This window comes from Amblyomma mixtum, chromosome 9, assembly GCF_055824585.1.
Source record: "Amblyomma mixtum isolate Tamu chromosome 9, ASM5582458v1, whole genome shotgun sequence".
In the NCBI taxonomy this organism is placed as follows: domain Eukaryota; kingdom Metazoa; phylum Arthropoda; class Arachnida; order Ixodida; family Ixodidae; genus Amblyomma; species Amblyomma mixtum.
The window spans coordinates 83,604,462-83,617,246 of NC_143020.1; the positions used below are offsets into that span (position 1 = coordinate 83,604,462).

Sequence of the window (12,785 nt, forward strand, 5' to 3'; positions counted from 1 at the left end):
AATGGGAATTGTCAACCTTCCGACTAATAGAAAAATATTGTTTTTAAAGTTAGTTTGTCTCGCGCTCGCGCAGAGTAATTAAGAATGTTATGGAAAACCAATGGGTGTTGTTTATGGCAATAATGAGCATAAAACTACAAGCGTCTCAAGGATAGATCTGCGGATGATTTGATTGTTATAGTAATATTTTATGAAATACGAAAGAGCTGCGTTCGTAAATACCTTCCTTTCGAAAAAATGCTTTTGTCCGGAATTGATGGGTGTGTTTTCTTTTCCTCTCTCCAATCCTATCAGGATAAAATGTAGGAGCTCCTCGGTTGGATTTGCCAGTGAAACGCCGTCATCTACGTAGTTCGGGTAGAATTTTTTTTTTCATTTTATTCAGATTACGACGCGGCTACTTCTGGTCTACGTGTAGTGGTCGCGCAGCTTTCTTCGTTGTGGTCGATTCCCTTGCCGCAATGTGCCTTTGTTGGCAGCGCGTTCGTGCTTCGCATCGCGCCTCCGACTTGTACGAGTCCCTTAAATTCACCTGGTTTGTAACTCAATTGCTTGCAATGGCCGAAATTTGTCATTTTAACGCTCGCTCTACTATGCTGCGTGTTTACTGGTGCGTAGTTGGTTCCCCCAATTAACACAAGAAGGTTCATAAAGGATATGTTGAAACACTGAGGCTGCAAGAACGCGCCTTGGCTCGGTTGAGGTGGTGCGCAGTCTGCTATCATGGTTTCTTGATAGCGGTGAAGCTGTCATGAATCTTGCGAGCAGAATTTTGAAAGCTAAAGCTTAAGCAGCTGCACTGACTGCAATGCTCATCTCTTACCAAATAGATAGATAGATAGATAGATATTTATTTAGACAACAAGGTCTCGGATACAGGGGCAAAAGGCAGATGCACTCTGCCTGACGGGGCCCAAGCACCCGACACAATGCTCAGGACAAGCGGCAAAAGAAGCAAGAGCTTCATACACTCTCATTACAAAAACAAAAAATAATTATACAAGGTAAAAGTAGGAGGAAGGTGCATACTTTTGCAATGACATAATTAAAGTAAATATTTACAAGGCACATCACAACAAGAAAAACACGAGAATTCACAGAGTTGACGGAAAAACAGGGGCATCAAGAATTTCTGTGTGAACAACCCTTTAATCATTCGGGCGAGAAAGGAGAAAATGAATCTATTTGCGAGGTCTGTTAAAGCTAGCGATCTCTGCCCTAAAGAACATGATTTATCTTTTATTGCGAAAGCAATACTACGCCAGGTGTCGCCTCTTCGCGGTACCGCAGCCTACCCTTCACGGTCGGTGGTCGGTCATGTGACTATGGCGTCATACCAGAGCGAGAGTGGGGCACCAAGTCGGCTCTTCAGGCCGCCGCAGCTAGACTTCGCGGCCGAACGACCATCTGCGAACGGCCGCAAGCGATTCACGTCATACAAGTTGCAAGAGCTTGCAGGCCTTGTTGCGGTGATGGATGTGTGTTGCAACGTGTGGTATGACGTCATCCACAGACATCCAGGCGCTACCGGGTGTAGAGAAAAGTAGCGCCTGCTCCGCGGTTCTTCGGTATAGCTATGGAAGACTTCGGACGCGATTCAAGATTCTTGTGTTGTGTTACCGTTTAACCTGATGGAGGCTATGGATATCGAAGATGCTACAAGTTACACCATGTTGCTTTCGCAATTACCTAGGCTTAACCAAAGCTAAGACCCAGCAATTTTTTGTAGACGCGGGTGCTAGGCAAGTTTTTGAGAAGAGAAGAGGACTGACGAGACCGCCGAACACAGTAGACACCTGCAGGGACGCTGCAATTATAAACGATATGGTTGGTATGACCTTGGTCTGTGCGCCAGTATCGGAACTCAACGGCCAGCACTGACGCCATCTACCCGAAGGTTGAATCCTACACGCAGAATTGCTTGCCATTATGGGGAGTGGTTAAAACTATTACGACTGCCACAGGGGATATTGTGGAACAGAGAACTGCAAAGAATTATCGATTCCTAACTGATTCACACTGACTTTACACTGCCATTGGGGAAGGAATGAAGGAGAGAAGGAAAGAAAGTAGGGAGAAGGAAGCGCCGTGAGGCGGGCTCTGGGATAAGCTGAATTGATACCTGCGGAGATAACTTGAAAGAAACCAATAATCAACTGATGGAAACACTTTGTCAGCCAGTAAAAACCCGAGAACTCATGACGCAGGAATGATAAAGGATAACTAAAGTGGCGACTGGCACAAGGCCTTCTCGAACATATAGAAAACTGAATTTATGGGTGTTGGGATAAACATGAACAAAAAAAAGCAACCATTTTATAGGGTTTAGACAGATACGGGAAGAGAGGTAACGAGAACAGATTCATCTTAAAGCAGCGCGAAACACAAGACGTAGTAATATTAAATTGCAAAGAATGGCAAGGCAGAATTGTTAAACAACGCAAAACAACCACCTTCAGAACATCCATTAAGTCCAGTTCTAGCATTTACCCCGCTATGTTGAAACACCTCTGGACACGAACACTCTAGAAGTTCAGTCCGATTAAAGCACTGAAAGTGACACGGTGTCAAGTGCAGTTAAGTGTCGACTGGAAAGAAAGCAAGGGATTTCGAACTTCGTACAAATAAAGCATTAGGGTCCCAAATTGTGTCGGAAGAAATTTTGTGCCCAAGTTTCAGCTGAAAATATTACGGGAACCTCCTCTTATGGCCCAGGAGGAATTTTATTACTAAATATATGTCACAGAAGACGGCGACTGGAGGAATATATCCTTCAATAACGAAGGCATTACGGGAGCAATCAAAGCGACATGCCGGGTGAAGTTGTCAGTAAATCGTCACGGCAAGTCTCTTCACCACAATGCGCGAATTTACAAGTCTCGCAAATACACGGTATGTGGGAACTCGGATTCAGGGAGCTTAAGCATTCACCCTGCTGTTCAGGCCTTGTTGCTGACGATTACTCTCTCATTCGTAACCCAAAGAGATTTCTGCATAGATAACTATCTTCTGACCAGGTGGTCGAAATTTCCGGAGCCCTTCACTACGGCGTCTCTCATAGCCTCAGTCGCTTTGGGACGTTAAACCCCAGTAAACCAAACCAAACCAAACAATGCAATCAATGAAGTGGTAAGAAGGGTCCCTGAACAACAAGAAGTTTCTTCTCTTCTGAGGGCAACCACAGCAGGTGAAAGGAAATTAGTGTTTTATGTAAAGTGACTTTACATTAATAAGGAATGCGATAAATTTTCTCCGAAATTTTGTTTTCATATGCAAGTAAACAACTTATTCGCATATGGTGAACGAATTCACTCAGTCACTTTTTTATGAAGCAAATAAGTTTTTGCTGGCTAAGAACGTATCCGTCATCAGTATGGGTACTGAGGGGCTTCCATCGTCGGGCGTTTCCCAAACTACGCTTTTCGTAGTTGCTAAATGTAGACAGAATACATATAATTGAACTTTAAGCCATCTGTCTGGGGATTTTTTTTTTAAATTGGTGAGCCTTAGTGAAGGGAGGAGAACGTTAGTGTCAACTTCGCAAAGTATGTGTATTTGTTGCAGGGCAAGGTTGATCACCTCTCCCAGAATGCAAGACGTAGCTTGATTGGAGCACGTTCATTTCGAAAGGAATGCGCTCTTTGATGTGCACGGTACAGCGCGAGTAGAAAACTACACCGGTGTTGCTTTCAGTATTACGGGCCGGGGTTGTGGTGTACCTAGCGGCAATAATAAGCAGTCTAAATAATTCGATATCTGACATCTTTTTAGTTATCAAAGTGGGGACGTATCTGCGTACACTCTTCGTTAACATGCGACTACTTTTACATTCCGACCTCTTAACGTTACACTAATCATTTTTGTTTTCATAGCTCGCTGCGTTTTCCTTAACTCAAGCTGAACCCTCTTCGTTAGCCTTCACGTTTCTGCCTCATAGGTGAGTACCGGTAAGATACAGCTGTTGTATACTTTCCTCTAGAGGGATATTGGTAAACTGCCATTCATGATCTCAGAGAACCTGCCATATGCGCTCCACCCCATTCTTATTCTTCTATTATTTTCCTTTCAAGATCCGGATCGGCGCTCACTACCTGCCCTAAATGGACATACTCCTTTACCACTTCCAGCACCGCGCCACCAATTGCGAACTGCAGCTCTCTTGCAAGACTGTTGAATATTACTTTGGTTTTCTGCATGTTAATTTTAGCCCCACCTTTCTGCTATGTCTGTCTAATTAATTGATCATGCTTTGCAGTTCATGTCCTGAGTGACTTAGCAAGGCAATGCCATCAGCAAATCGCAGTTTACTTAGGCATCGGAAGAGGGCGGAGTGGGTGAAAGAACGAACGCGGATTAATGACATCCTAGTTGAAATCAAGAGGAAGAAATGGGCTTGGGCAGGGCATGTAATGCGAAGGCAAGGTAACCGCTGGTCCTTAAGGGTAACGCATTGGATTCCAAGAGAAGGCAAGCGCAGCAGGGGGCGGGAGAAAGTTAGGTGGGCGGATGAGATTAAGAAGTTGGCGGGAATACGGTGGCCGCAACTGTCGAAGGACAGGGTTAATTGCAGAGACATGGGAGAGGCCTCTGCCATGCAGTGGGCGTTGTCAGGCTGATGATGATGATGACTTAAATTCTAGACTCAGTCCAATGAAAAGAAAAGAGAAACAGTCTTGTTTGAAACGCGCTAGCTTGCAAGCGGGGAAAGGACTAGATAGCAGAAACGCACATACACAGGACATAGCGCTTCGTCCTGTGTGTTCTGTGTACCTAGGGAACAGTACTCCTCTGAGCACTCCGGTGAGTACCGTCCCCATTTGCAAGCTAGCGCTTTCGGAACAAGAAGAAATACGAACTAGCCCAGCCTTAGTTCTTTAGACAAATAATCTATTTCAGTTGATACGGGCGGTGCTGGGAGGACCGACCAACCATCGAACGCATGCAAGTTCTGTATGTTATTTCATACATTTGTGCGTAGTTTTTGCTGTTTCTTGATGCCTTTGATCGAACAGCAAGCCTCATGATGGCCCCAGTCACGCTGGTCACGGCTATGCTTTGTTTGAAATTTAACGAATATAGTCGAGGGTCACTTGACATGGTGTTTATGCAAACCACGCATAACTGACGAAGAGGGAAGGATTTAAAGTCGGTCTTTTCATAGGTGCTTAATCAAACTGGAAACGCAAATCTTTAAAAGGAAATATCGATTTTCGCAGTAAAAGAATTTTCTTGTTTAATTCTAAAGATGCAATTGGCGTGCAACGTGAGCGAAGAAGAATTAAAAGACAGACAACAAACTTTTAGTGTGGCGAACGCTGAAATTGTGCGTACTTTCCGCTCACTGAGTTGGTAAACGTGTAAACGGCGCAACCACGGCACCTAGTTTGCCATGCCGTAGCACGCCTCGAATGGGTGTGCACACCGTGGTTCCATCTAGCGACAATAAATAAAAACACGTCAGCAATGGGCCGAAGAAAATGACTTTCGGAACTGTTTTTATTACTCGTTCTTTTTTCTTATTCTTTTTTCTACAGCAAGGGTGTGTACATGCCAGATTTGTTTGACGGATAGAAGAAAACAAGAAAGCTTAAACAAAGGTGCACAACTGTTTCTCTCTACCGTTGATTGCCAACATCTCATGTACCCATGGAAGGTTCGTGCGTGTAAATCCCGGCAGTGTGAGGTAGCGATGACTCTCATGCAGTGCAGGATCCCGCGCTTAAATCTTTATGCAGATGCGGGTTCAGTCCCTCAAACCTTTGCGTGACTTGTGGAGATGTAGGAGCACTTGAGCATTTCCTACTCTCTTGCATGTGGTTTGCACATCAGAGAAGGACGCATCTAGAACTTCTCATCACTAGGTTGGGACTCACTTTGTCGGTCCCGCTTCTTCTCTCCTTCGGAGCTAGCGCTAGAGGTTTCGCACTGCATCAAGTTCGCGAACATTTTCACAATTAAACCTTTGCTACCGGCTGATTCCCTTGCTAATGGCATCCAAAATTTCCGCATTTAAAAAGATCTTTCAGCAATTTCTCATGTATTCAATTTTCTAATCTTTTCGAACGTTTATTTTTTCTGTTGCATTTTTAATTTTGTTTATAATTCCCTCTATAATTATTTTGAATTCTTACCCAAAGTTGAACCATTATTTTGGCACAAATTTACCTTCCTTTTGCTCTTTTCATTGAGTTCTGGCCTATCCGAGGTCGTGGGTATGTGCCATAGCACTACGGCAACAGCAACAACTACTTCGCCGGTTGTCGTTGCTATGGCGGTGACGAAATCTGCGTGTAGAGTCGGATTTAGCAGCTTGAAAATCACCAAATTATGTGACAAACAAGGGATACCCTGCGACACTGGTAAGAGAGGGCTGATAAAAAGCGATTGGCCCCATTTACAGCGAGCTATGGCTTACAAGAATGTAAAGGTGACATGTATTTGGTCCGAAGCGGACGAGGAACGCGCCGCCGTATAGTCAGAGTAACCCGTAACACTCCCGTATCGCACGTACTATTACTATCATGTTTATGTCCGCTCGATCCTGTTGAATACGTAAAGCTGGGCAGTATTTGAAAGGTAAAAACGTAGCGCAAAGAGACAAGGACACAGAAAGACAGACAACACACGGCGCTAACTTCCAACACTGGTTTATTACAGAAAGGAAAAGTGGTTTTATATCGACAAAACAATGTATGGTTTTAAAAGTGCACAATAACCGGTTGACACGAGAAATCATAGAAGCGGAATGGATATCACTTTTGAAAGATGATTGTGTTAGTACCCCCTCTGTTTCATTGCTGGCGAAGAGCTCGCACATCTGGCTGATAAGCTTTGCTAGCGCATGGTTTGATGGCGTGTTGGTCTTGATATCGATATAAAACCACCTTTCCTTTCTGTAATAAACCAGTGTTGGAAGTTAGCGCCATGTGTTGTCTGTCTTTCTGTATCCTTGTCTCTTTGCGCTACGTTTTTACCTTTCAAATATGAACCAACAAGCCCAAGCATATACCTTTCTGGGCAGTATGCTCATTTGTTACCCGCAATCTCACCATGTACGCATGCTCATTTCATGTGAACGCCCAGCTAAAAGTGTCTAGTAATGGCACACACGACGCGTTCAGTTCCTTTAGAAGTTCGAAGGCCTTTGTCCAGAGCGTATGTAGTTGGGCTGCTGCTGCTCCTGGTGATGATGATGACGATGAAGGTTTCAATTCTTCCCCGAGATAAAGAGGCAGTCATCGAGATCGCCGTTTCCCTACAAAACTCGCCGCTCTCCTGACCAGCTCTACAACCAGGTCAGCCACTTCAGTCGGAAGGAGTTCCAACAGCAACAAAAAAAGCTTATCCCTCGCGCTACCGGCCCTGTAGTGCGCCTTTGGCAAAGTGTCTCGAACTGCAAGCACCATGACGTCGACGACTTCTCGCGGATTGTCACGGATGACCCACGAGAAGAGCACTGCTGCACGCTGCTTGAAGCCTTCCGCAAAACGTTCGTCGACGACAGCCCGAAGCCTAGCCGGGAGCGACATCAGGTCGGCGTCCATTGCATCGTTCAATGAGCCTATGTCTGCGAAAGCAGTCCTGCAGTGAAAAAAACAGCATCAATGATCACTCGACCTAAGAATGAATACATTAATGAATGAATAAATCAATCAGCTGACCGATCAGCAAAGTATTCATTGATATTTAAAGATGATACTACCTGCGAATCGATCGATGAATGGAAAAAATTGATTTTTGAGGGAAGGAAATGGTGCAGTATATATATATATATATATATATATATATATATATATATATATATATATATATATATATATATATATATATATATATATATATATATATATATATATATATATATATATATATATATATCACATATTGGTGGACACCTCAACCACGCCGTAAGGAAAGGGAGGAAGATGGGAGTGAAAAAAAATTCAGGGGGCACTTTGGCTCTCCGAAGTGCTGCAAGGCGAAAGCGTTTCCTGAAGCAGTTTTTATTTATTTATTATTTTTCAAATTTTGTTTTTTTTTTTGCTCTTTTTCTTATTTTTATTGTTTGTATTTTATGTTCTTATCTTATATTTATTTTGTTTCTATGTTTGTGTATTGTCTTATTTTTATTTTTTATTTTTGCTTTCCTTTACTTTATTCCTTTTATTTTATTTATGAAACCCATGCATTCACTAGATGCGCCTTTATTCATGCTCGAAACTTCAGCCTTCGTGGCTGAGTGGTAGCGTCTCCGCTTCGAATGCCAAAGGCTCTGGTTCGATTCCCACCCTCGGCGCAGTTTCTTTTTAAGCAGTGACGCTGAAAGGCGGACAAATCTGCCGACGCGTCTGTCGACACCGCTGCCGACGCGTCTGTCAACACGGCTGCCGACAGCGTCTGCTAACGACAGTATGAGGCATTAAAGGCTTTCGCTTAAAAGATAAAGAGGTGAGGTAGTGGAGTAATAATTTTGACCACGTGAGGATTTTTAACATGCATCGACATTGCACAGCACACGGGTGTCTTCACGTTTCGCCTCTATCGAAACGCTGCCGCCGCGGCCTAGTTCGAACCCGGGAACTCCGGCTCAGTAGCCGAGTGCCCTAGGCACGGAGCCACCGCAGCGGGTCAATCATAAGTTTTTCTCAAACGCGGCAAATCACACAAGTCGTTAGCCACACTTATGTCGCTGGTAGTGGTGCTCTTTGGATTTGTGCCTGCTCTATTTCATACTTGACGAAACGAACCGTATGATTTGCCAAAGTCACCTGGTTTAGTTTTATATGTTAGTGTGTTTTTGAACTCACACGGCTTGCTAATTTAGAATGCATGGCTAATGAATATTTGAATTCATCATCAATGTCGTGGTATATTATTTTGTTCAGAATATTCAAGCCTTTCAGAAGAAATGCACCTATGCTGTTTAATAATATTAGAATAGAAAAATTGGTTACTCGCAAGTCTTCAGGTGTGTGGTCTCAGAGTGTGTTTCAATGGAACACCTATGTGGATGAGTTATGCACATAATTAACGGAAGCTATCTGTTGCCTGTCTATATTGAGTAACATGATTCCTCTTTCGTTAAATAAACCGTTCTTTACTACGTATTCATTCAATGCTATCATACTGTAGTCGAGTGTGAGGAACAACTAAAAAAATAAACTAAGTCAAATGTGCAGGAAAAAAAGATCTTCAGAGGTATTGGAAACTCAAATTTTGCGGATGCATTCCCTGTTTCGCAAACAAATTCCTGTAGGGAACCAAGTATATTGTTTGAGACAAATAAAATGCTTGGAAAATAACAAACGATATGAAAACTACGCGTCCAAGTCTCTAGTGACTACTGACTGCGCAAGGAGGCCTTAAAAACGCTAATAATGACACTTTGCTATTCAACTTTAAAATAAATTATTAGATTCAACTCCTTTTGAATAGCTCAAGAGTCAGTACAAAATTTTAGCCTCTCACGTCAACAGTTCACTGAGAAATCGGTCGTTGGAAATTGAGTCTAGAAGTATCTGACTGTACAGATATTTGCACGCACACTGCATTCGTAAAATTCTGAAATCTATTCCTCATACTGACTGTTCTTCTGTGATGTAATCTTAATACAACATGTGGATTCGAATACCTGGTTACCTCATATACGCTCTGGTATCGCGCTTTTGTGTATACTATACGCATCCTGTTTAGCCTTGGCTACCCCATAAAGCAAGAGTCCTTGACAGGCTACGCTTTTAACTTTTGCTTTATTATACCTTCCTCATGTGTTAAAATATGTGGTGCTTGTTGTGCCACGCTGGCACAATTTCGCAGTTAGCGTGTGCCGCAAAATATGGCGGCCTTGCACGCCCCTCGAGGAGCATTTGTTAGATTTCAAGTCCCGGAAGTAGTGGGCACGAGCGACGGCCGCCTTCAAATGGAGGCAGATGCAAGTGCTGCAGTTTCGGTGTTTGTGGACTTGCCGTACGTGACCGTTCGTGGTGGCTTCTGCAACGTTCTGCTCCATATATCCAGTGTTGCATAGGAACACCGAAATCTGCTAATTTTGTCCACCGGAATTCAGTTCGGGGCATATAAACATTGAATACTCACTTGTATCCCGTCGGCTCCACGGTGCAGATGTGAACGCCCGTGCCATAGTACTGACGCCGAAGCCCAATCGCCAGATCTAGACAGGCCCGCTTGGTCAGGCAATATGCAAGTGTCTCAGGAACGGCCATTCTAGCTGTGTAGGGAACAGTACAGAAAACATCGAACTTCGTCCTCGGGCGTAATTATCGTTACGGCAGACACTACGCTACAGGAAGCACTGTAGTCTCTTAGACCTAAGCGGAGTGGAAGCAACGTTAAGACAAAGAGGGTGCTATACGAAGGGTGATCGATAAGTTATCTAGCGGATGCCAAAAACTAAATTTTTGTTAGTTTAAATTGCCACCTTTTAACTTTTCAGCGTAATCCCTTTTGGCTTCAACACACTTATTTCACTTCGCATTCACTGATCGAATGCGCTTAGAATCGAAGTATACTTCATAAAAGCGTTAGGGCTCGGGCTAGTTGGTAAAAACAAGAGAAATAGTTGAGGTTTTCGCAATGAACACAGCTGTGATTGAAAACTGACTAATCAGTCCTTCCTTACCACTGTCAAGAAAAAAACATCGCCGTCATGAATGCGGAGCAGTGCGCGAACCTGTGAAATGTACATACTTTCCTTTTTCGTTTGGTTGATTGGTTCGGTTTTCTTTCTGTAATTTGTTTTCAAGTTTTTATAATCGGAGTGATAATCATTTAAATGCTTTCCTCCTCGCACTCTGTCCGTTCCTTTATAAACCCGTGGGCGTCAAATGGAAAGGAGGGCGTTTAATGGAAGTTAGCGCCTGTGTCGTGTCCCTTCCTTGTTTGGCGCTGTGCAACCTCACGTATACTCTTCTTGCCGGCGGAAGATCCCTGCCACCGCCTCTTTAACTGCGTTGTCATCAGGGGAATCGCTGCTCGTGCAGAAATTTCTTTATGTTACGAAAACAAGAAAGCAATAAGAGCCAAGTCCATATTGAAGGATGCATGTTTTTATAGCAGGTTTTGATTCGCAGGAGTTCTTAAGCTCGCGTCTTGTGGAGCAGGAAAATACCTGCGGTAACTTCACCTGGCATTTCTCTTTGAGAACATCATGCAATTTCTTCTATATTGAAGCATAGGTGTTGACACTAATGATGTTGCGTGGTATGTTTTAGAATAGAGCGACTTCTGCATGCCCAAATCATGATATTTGCAATTGACGAAACTTATTTGGAATTCTTGAACTTTTGTACTTCCATCCGAGGGCAGCAAGTGTTACGAAGAAAAGCAAGTAGAAAAGCTCCAGTCATTCTCTGACCCGCTACTTTCTGCTGGGGAAGGAGGAGCGAGAAAAAGGAGTTATGCAGACGATGTCGACGAAAAAGACGACGTCGACAGAAGGCATGTGTACAAACATATGTATAAGAGCCGATGGTGCAAGATAAGTTGAATAACTTTCTTACTAACCGAGGAAACTGGAGACTATCACAAGCCTTCCTCGTGACTGCTTTAGCTGCGGTAGAAAAGCTGCGGTAACAGCGAGGGTGCCAAAGGTGTTGACCTCGAAGAGCCGTCGAACCCTGCTTAGTGGTTGGAGGTCTATGAAGTTCAGGCTGGCGATGCCAGCGTTGCACACCACGGCCCATAGCTCTGCGTAACGAGAAAAATAACGTACAGCATTTGAAACACCGATGCACTAAGTTTTGCAGAGCGCACAAACTTCAGAGAATCCATCGCTAGCTTCGCGCACAGCGATGACACGTCGGCCTAAAATAAGGTTTCCATCAGTTCGCAGCAATGTTGAACAAGTACTTATTTTCGCTTTATTCGGAAAAAGGTAATGCCTCGGCCTCTCAGAGGTTTACTGTCGAATTTTCTCTGGTATTCTAGCTGCTGTAAGAACAAAATGAGGAGAGAACACCGGTTGCTCAGAAGAAAAATAGGAATCAAAGCTTTTGGTTAGCCTACTCGAGACAACCAATACCAGCGCAGCCATCAGTCTCGAATAGAAATGAAGTACATACATGAGGCGTTAGACAGCAATATTGCATTACTCGGTAGGATATTGACAAGGATTTCATTAGGTTCTGTAAAGTGTCCATAAAAACCTGTGAAGGAAGCATAACGCATCACTTTTGGCCTCACGCGCGATGGTGGTAACGGCGCCAGCCATTCGTCAAGCGCGTTTGATTTCTTGTCAATGAATACAGAAATCCTGATATCAGTCGACATCAGTGAAACATTTCAATCGGGAGAAAGAACGAAAAAATTAATTGCCAAAGGCGCAGCGTGGTCGTCGCGCGCATTTTAGCGTATTGAACTAAGCTGACGCGGCCGCTCTGAGCCTATACGAGAACGTCGTTGTAATAACCGCGCACTCATGATTGCTCGGCGTCTCGCTGAAAACAGATGCCCAACAGTTTCCCCAACCTATAACAAACTGAGAGAGCCCTTATGCGGGTAGCGACCCATTATCGGGGCTTTGAAGTTTGTTTTTGAAACTGCGTTCTGTGTCCCTCGTCGCCAGCGCATAACCTTCCTTTTCTTATCGCCGCCATTCCGGCCAAGCAGACAGAGGTAATACCTTCACTAAACTGTCCGCAAAGATCCGCTATCACGTCAGGGTGATACCGCGCTGGCAGGGGCTTTTTAAAAACCTGAGATGTAGTAGAGCGGCTATTAAAAACGATTAGCACACGACATGGACATCCAGTACGGGAGAAACAATA

General features: G+C 43.9%; 1 protein-coding gene across 5 annotated transcripts in view; it reads right to left on the bottom strand.

Moving 5' to 3' along the window:
* Window positions 1-5,462: 5,462 nt before the first annotated feature.
* LOC149329920 (estradiol 17-beta-dehydrogenase 2-like) overlaps window positions 5,463-12,785 on the bottom strand; it is a 73,956-nt gene continuing 66,633 nt past the window's right edge. For all 5 annotated transcript variants that reach the window (XM_089560654.1, XM_089560656.1, XM_089560657.1 and 2 more), the window contains 3 exons: window positions 11,524-11,706; window positions 10,096-10,228; window positions 5,463-7,581 (listed from right to left, as the gene is read on the bottom strand). In XM_089560654.1, the coding sequence (XP_089416780.1) occupies window positions 7,236-7,581; window positions 10,096-10,228; window positions 11,524-11,706 (662 nt within the window). In that variant the 3' untranslated portion in view covers window positions 5,463-7,235. The remainder of the gene's footprint in view (window positions 7,582-10,095; window positions 10,229-11,523; window positions 11,707-12,785) is intronic.